General features: G+C 40.6%; 1 protein-coding gene across 1 annotated transcript in view; it reads right to left on the bottom strand.

Annotated features, from left to right (window-relative positions):
- Positions 1-231: 231 nt before the first annotated feature.
- LOC105622977 (UPF0378 protein KIAA0100) overlaps positions 232-7,498 on the bottom strand; it is an 8,831-nt gene continuing 1,564 nt past the window's right edge. Inside the window, exons 4-15 of the mRNA XM_012204381.1 lie at positions 7,037-7,288; positions 6,649-6,816; positions 6,365-6,577; positions 6,013-6,280; positions 5,692-5,914; positions 5,484-5,602; positions 5,093-5,413; positions 2,428-4,974; positions 2,049-2,293; positions 910-1,966; positions 621-838; positions 232-516 (exon numbers count right to left, since the gene is read on the bottom strand). Of these exons, the coding sequence (XP_012059771.1) occupies positions 232-516; positions 621-838; positions 910-1,966; positions 2,049-2,293; positions 2,428-4,974; positions 5,093-5,413; positions 5,484-5,602; positions 5,692-5,914; positions 6,013-6,280; positions 6,365-6,577; positions 6,649-6,816; positions 7,037-7,288 (5,916 nt within the window). The remainder of the gene's footprint in view (positions 517-620; positions 839-909; positions 1,967-2,048; positions 2,294-2,427; positions 4,975-5,092; positions 5,414-5,483; positions 5,603-5,691; positions 5,915-6,012; positions 6,281-6,364; positions 6,578-6,648; positions 6,817-7,036; positions 7,289-7,498) is intronic.

Here is a 7,498-nt window from a genome sequence, read left to right as displayed (position 1 = left end):
TATATATATATATATATATATATATATATACACATATGTATACGCATACACGTGTGTGTGTGTGTGTGTGTGTGTGTGTGTGTATATTTGTTATATATTTTATATCATACACATATCATAAATTGAGACGTATTATGTACAATTAGATGATAAATATGAGTTTGCAAATATAATGTTTATCAATACTGCGACAAATAAATTATTAGTTACATAAGTCATCAGGTGCATAAATTACTTAAATTTAAACACGCTTTTTTTTCTCGCATCTCCAGGAAGATGTCTGGTACCTAACAAAAGACGAGCCTTATCTTCCTCTTGTGGTACAGATTCCTCGGGTGGTCCTCTCGGTTTTATTTGCAATTTTTGTTTAATAGCTTGGCTTAGTATTACACGCCTGGAATCGCTCTTCATGGCTAAAAGCAGATCTAACCATGTCCATGTCACATTATGGTATTCCAAAGTCGGTATGACCAGTGCAAAGTCACGTACATCTTCAAGATTCTTTTCTTTGTTTCCCTGTATGCAAAAATAGTATTAAATTTTTAAAAATAATTAGCGAACAAAGTAACAAACATTTAATTTTTTTTATTTCAAAATTATGTATTTTATTTCAAAATTACCTTGTACGATACGCGAACAGGTACTTCCGGTATTTTAATATAAATAAACAATTTATTCTTGTCTGCTCTTTCCTTCATTTTCTCTACATCGTCTCTCCTCTCGATAGGTACGTAGAAGGATGAATCACGTTGTGGTGCCGGTGCTTCCTCTATGCCTTCCGGATCTCTCTCAGGGAAGCAAAATTTAAGCATAGTATTGAAAAACTTTTTTGTTAAACCTGTGTGAAGAAAAAAAATATAAGAAATAGGAGGCTCTGTTGTATTTGACACAAATTATACATTTGCTTACCTATCGTAAGAGGTACTACATTGATTTCAAAGTGTTCCTTTACAGAAATCCCTGCTACTGGCGCCTTTTCTCTGCAAAAGACTCGAAGAGCTCTTTGTCGGTCTACTGGCATGTTGCTCTGCAGCTCCGTGGGTACAAGTACTTCCGTATAAATCTGATTCGGTAATAAATTCGTCATCCGAACATATCCCAGCTCCAGCAGATGTTCCACCGAGTCATCAGTCTTGCTAGTTTTCGTGTAAAGAAAATTTGTCAGAATAAGATCGGCGATACCCAACTGACCGTCTGCATCCGTCAGCCTCCATTGTGCGTGTTTAAAACAAATCTCGGCTACCCTGGCCACCGCGGCCGGCTTGTCTTTAAGAGTAGTTGACGCCGTTGCTGGCGCGGTGGTTTCCTTGTAACAACTCAACATGACGTCCAATTCCTCCGCCTTGGCACCAAGTTGTTCCTTACATTCGAATACGTTCGCTTCCAAACGTTCCATCTTGGTCAGTAATTCCGGATTGGACTCGTCGGCCAGCGCTTTCTGCACCAAATATGTCTCGCGTTCCAACCGTCTCAATTTTGCCACCAAGCCGCGCACTGTGTTTTGTAATTGTTGTATCGGTCTCTTTTGATCCTCGACAGAATGCAACTGCAACTGGAATCTCATCCTTTGTAACCTCTCCGAGGCCTCTTTTCGCCTTGGTTCGACATAGAGTAGCAAATTGTTGACTATGTCCAGTATCATCGCATATTGCAATGAATTGGTGCACACATCCAGATCATGATGCATCAAAGTAAACGCGTCGGCCGCGGTTAGATCTTTCCTTTCCCATGGGCTGACTTCTTCTCTAGGCGGAGCTGGCACTTGGTCCACAGAGCCTACATCTAAGGTCTGTCCATAACCAACATAGAAGAATTCGCATTTGCATCGGGACACTATGCGCTGCAATTGATGCTGTGGTCCGCCGCCACCTCCTACTGTTTGACTGACTACACCACCGACACTCTGACCAGATCCCACCAGAGCCGGGACGTCCGGTAGACCGGCTATGATAGTAGAATCTTTCTCCTGAAATACAGTGAAATACAATGTAATACATACAGTTTGCTCGGCGCACAATACCGTTTACATTCCTATACTAACTACGTACTTGAATGTTATCCAATGTCAGCCACATGATATTATCATCAATATTGTCATCGATGTTTGCGCTTACAGTAGCATAGTATTGCATGCATTCTAATGAGCCGACCCAAGTCGTTTTCGGCACGAGAGATCGCTCCTTCCAAACCGGATGGTGTACTCTTTGCAGTATTTCCGCTTTGGCTGCCGAGAGAATCACGTATCCCCGGGTTTCGATGCCCTTCAACAGCACTTGACTGTTTACTAGAGCAACTGAAAAGAATTTTGTCTTAGTTGTTAAATCTTTTTTAAGGACCTCATTGTCTCAAATGAATCTTTGTTTCACACAAATTTATTAGCATTTACGGATAGAGTTTTCATGCAGAGGACAAGACCAAACTACATACTCAGCCAGTTCTTGTGCAAGACGTCGTCTTGGTGACATGCCGCTAGCCCGCGCAGTTGCTGTCCTCTAGTTTGCACCGACAGATCGTCGCTGAAAGCGACTGGCTTGTTTGTGGCCTCTGCTATCAATCTCTGCAACATTCCCGCCGCCTCGCCTTGCTGTGGCTTCACGGAGGACGATGGTGTCACAACCTGCGTGGAACTACCTTGTTGATCGATTACGATCGGTCTGCCAGCACGATTTTTGTGCGGATTGAGCATTGAGCTGTTATCTCTGTGGAAACCTTTTAGTGTTGCAGTTGACAGATTCTTTTTCAGTTGCTGCGTCTTAATGAAGGAGTCGAAAAGAGCAAAGGCAACATCTCGATTGGTCTTGGTCCAGGCGCCACGCAAGTCGTGCACGACCAATCTGTGAATCGGTGTGTCGCCACTCACCCCAGCAACCATAGCCTCTCTGCCGTAGCTGACGCGAGCCACGCTCAAGCAGTAACACTTCTCGACCGGCTGACGCAGCGATGCGCTCTCTACTTCGTCTTCCTGTAGTGCGCTTTTCAACCAAATCTCGGCGTCGCTTAGTTCGCAATTCATATATATGACGGACCATTCTGCCCGCGGTCGATGAACCAGGCCATCATCAATCGGATGCAATGCAAGATTATGCTCCGAGCTGCAAGCAACTCGACCACCAGTCACTTCGAAACCTCTCTGCATGGCGAACGACATCCAATAATTGACGTGAAAACGATGGAAGGCTAAGGTCAACCGGACCTTTCTATAGTGTCTGCTAAGCTGTTTCTTCCTAGGCCGAATGTTCTTGAACAATGGACCTTTTCTCGTGGGTCTCGTCGCGCCCGACAAAATTAATTTCAGATTCTCGAACCATCTCAACGTGCTACCATAGAGCAGTGCTGTTGGTGCACTAGTTAACATAGGTGAGCCAGTTGGCTTGGTCTCCAATGAGAGGCTGACATTTAAGTTCTGAGAGCGAAACGCCCTAAACGAATCGTGTTCCTGATTGCTCGAATATTCAGGCAATCGATCCGGGGCGCAGGGTATAGCAGCGTGATGATCACGTGGATCACCTAGGCATACCCAGGCTAATTTAATGCTCAATCTGACGTTAGGCAAATGTAGTAATCGGCAGTCGTCGTATTTACTAGCTGTACGCACATATACATCGAGATCACCCTTAATAATGATTTTTCCTTGCGTCCAGTCGAGCTCCAATCCGGTCCATGTGAGCTCCATCTCTTCCGTGGTATTATATGGATCCAGAGAGCCATGCAACAATACTGTTAGCTGTTTTACGCAGAGTGTCAGTCTACCATGAAGAGCTAATCGCATTTTATCCCAGAACGGCAACGGCGGGCTTGGATCTCTCGATGGATGAAGGATCTTCTCGAAACTGAGATTACATTGTGCTATTACCGGCTCCCAGCATGGACCGAACGCATATCGGAATTTGTCAATGTCCCAATTGAGATCGTGATAATACTTGAGAGATGTCATTCCTCTTTCCACCACTATATCTTCCCATGGCGCGCCGATTTCAATTCTAACAGTCCTTTTCGCTCTCGGTGGTGCTAAAGCTTCTGCCCCGGCTAATCTGCCCCAAATATTTAAGTTCTCCACCAGAAGCAGTGGCTGTGGAAAATCGCGAAGTTGAAGCTTCCACTCGGCGCATTTCAGACTGATACCACGGACCCATACTGCGTTGAATTCCAGACCATCCTCAGGCCAAGGTGTTTCCGAGTCCATTTCTCGGAGTGCTCTAATTGCCTTTTCTATACCATTTATCGATGGATCGGCTAACGCTAATATCTCCAAATCCAACATAGTCCAGGCGAATAATCGAGTTCTCGCGGGGCCTGCTCGTTGCATTTGTTTCCATCTCTGCACATAGATTTCTGCGTTTTTTTTATTCAAGCTGGCATATAATTCTTCGACTTTTCCTTGCGGTAGTAATAAGTGTGCGCGGCAAAGTTCCTGTACCTTGGTATCCAACATCGCCTGTCGTTTCAAACTCTCTTTATACTCATCTTCCAGTAGTTCGTAATTGTCGCGCAGACGTACCTCAAACGGATCATCGCTAAGCTCGAACGTCCACTCTTTGATTTTGATGATGAAATCGCAGGGCAAGAATTCTTGTTTAGGTATGCTCGAGGAATGAATTTCTTTCAGCCACTTTCTGATGCTAAGCAATTCATTTTGTATCGCGTTTGTAAACTGATGTTCATACGGAAAACAAATTTTGATGGAATCGATATTCATTGTCCAGCACTCGTTCCAATCCAATACAAAACCCTCATTGCTTTGTCTCTCTGCTCGCACTTCTGCGTTATCGGTTATTTTAATCAATTCAAAACCCTCGATCATAATTACATCAGCCATGTCTAAGGCAACTCGAACGTAGGTGAGTCTCCATTCGCCCTGCGACCAGCGCAGCTGATCGGACGTCAGTATTAAAAAATGTTTAGTAGAAATATCTATAGAGACGGTGATTCCACCTGTGGCTAGTAAATCTAAAACGCGTTTCTTTTTCTGCACTTCTGAAAATAAACCAACTGTGAGACAGCGTGTCTCATACTATTTGTAAGAGTAATTATACTAAAACATTGACCGCGACTAATTCTTAGCGACTTAATTCAACGATATTTTCTATATTACCTTCGATACGAGTCACGCTCATTTCTTTTCTGACAATAGATCTAAAATCTTCAGACTCCACCCAGAATTGCAATAAACGAAGATGTAAATTAGGACTCCACGCTAAATTAGTCCCATCGAGACTAATGTTCACGGCGTCAGAATTAATCGCAGCTTTGCACTTTCGTATTGCCAAAAATGGATGTGTTAAAGCTTGTGCATGTTGACACATGATTGGTTCGTTCTTGTTGAGAGTTATCACACTCATACCTTCCGCTACGCCTACGAATCGCTTTGCGTTTTGTTCCACAGTCGCCACATCCAAACGCATCATTATAGATACTGGAAATAAGCATAACACAAAAAAAGAATTCTTTTTGTGATGGCATGACATTATTAGTTGGATACTTACGCTCGTTTTCTGCGATAAAGAATAGATTGCAGTTTGTTGCTTTAAGATTCAATTGGAGAATAGAATTGCACGATATCGTATCCTTTTTTTCCATTGGTTGCCGATACTTATTATAACACCTACAATTATTTTTACAATTATTTCACTTGCGCGCTATATTTTTCATTTTTAATATTAATATTGCATATATAAATTATTTTATTATTACTTGTAAGCTTGCTCAAGAAATTTTGCGAGCTCTAAACTCCATTCTGTTATAAGAGCATCAACTGCAATTCCTATGGCATTGCTACGAGTTGTCGCTAATAATACTCCAATAGAAAGTGGACTTCCCCATTGATGAGAGGTTTCGGAGATATTGTTATTGGCGCCATTTAATGCACAATATAAAGATTCGACGACCAATTCTGTATTTAGATTTTTGGTTTTGTCTATTACAGAAAAAATTGCGAATTGCAAAAATTTAATTTAATTAAATTCATTTCATGATTTACTTAAGCAAGAATAAAAAGAGAAAAGTATGATCCACCTGCAGATGAGTTCAGGACAAATTTCATATGTGTAACGCCACAAGATGCTTCTTGCACGTCCGGTAATTTTATGTTCAATGAAGAATCATATAGCTCGATATTTAATGCTATTTCAAAACTCGGTAATCTATCTTTTAATGACATGTTGCTAACAGGCTTTGAAATGTCATTCTCATCACTGTATAGCAACAATTCCCAGTCTCTATGATCATACAATATTGAAAGATTATTCAGTTGTATGTCAACACACAAAATATTCTCTTCCATCTGCAGAAAATGAGCGAACATGATTAAAAATGATAATAGTTCTCATATCATTTACTTTTATACGAATGTGTTATTGATTCTTACCTTTGTATCGATCGACAGTGAATGTAGAGTTAAAATAGGAATCTTTCCACGGACACACAAACCATCCAGGCTTACAGTAAAATTCAATCGCGTCCTACTAGCTTGAAACTTTGCATGTATTTGAAGACTTCGTAATGTACCTTCCAAACCTACCATACTACTGTCTTCTCTACCAGCTATGATCAATAAATTACTGACTTTCAGAGTAAAATCCTACAATACAGAGATAGCATGATAAACAATAATATTTGTTACTGCTTATAATCTATAATAAGGAGACTTACTTTCGGCAAAATAGGTGCTATTCTAGTCATTAAGTTATTATTGGAGGAATTATTATGTACATAGCTGCATGTACAAACTGTAGTACTTGGTGAACTTATATCTCTCAAGAACTGAATGAGACCTGCACCGCCAGATCCTTCAGTTTGCGTCACTCCGATACATAATGTCTATAAATTAGATCCCACTTGATTCCTTTTGAAAATTCCTTTCGATAATCAGATTTACTTATTAAAAATCTGTTTACTATCATAAGGCATAAAATAGATTTCATTTATAATTTTTGTTATAAAAAATTACAAATTACAAACAATTTTTGTTATAAAAAAAACTATCTTTTTCTCTCTATCAATTTTTTTTTAGTATTGCAACAAGAGCTTGATGCTATACCTCAACCGAAAGCTCTCCTTGAGCTTTAAATGTGGCTTCTACTGTTCCAGCGAATGTTATTTGAGAGAGACATGCATCAGAAGCATGTCGCAATAGCTTCATAGTTCCACCGACAATAGAAGCAGATGCCAATAACGTACGTGCACCATGTACAATACTGCCATCTAAACTTAAACTTTCTGCATTCCCATTAGCCAACCAGCCATTGCCAAGAGCTAGTAGATTAATATTTTCTACATGTACAGCTGTAAACTAAAATGAATTAATAGTCATAAATGTGTGTATATATTATACACACACACACATACACACACACACACACACACATACACACACACACACACACACATACACACACACATACATACATACACACACATACATATACATACACACACACACACACACACACACACACACACACACACGACATAATATATATATATATATATAGTAGTAGTA

This window comes from Atta cephalotes, assembly GCF_000143395.1.
Source record: "Atta cephalotes unplaced genomic scaffold scaffold00051, whole genome shotgun sequence".
In the NCBI taxonomy this organism is placed as follows: Eukaryota; Metazoa; Arthropoda; class Insecta; order Hymenoptera; family Formicidae; genus Atta; species Atta cephalotes.
This window is presented reverse-complemented; position numbering and strand designations above follow the sequence as displayed.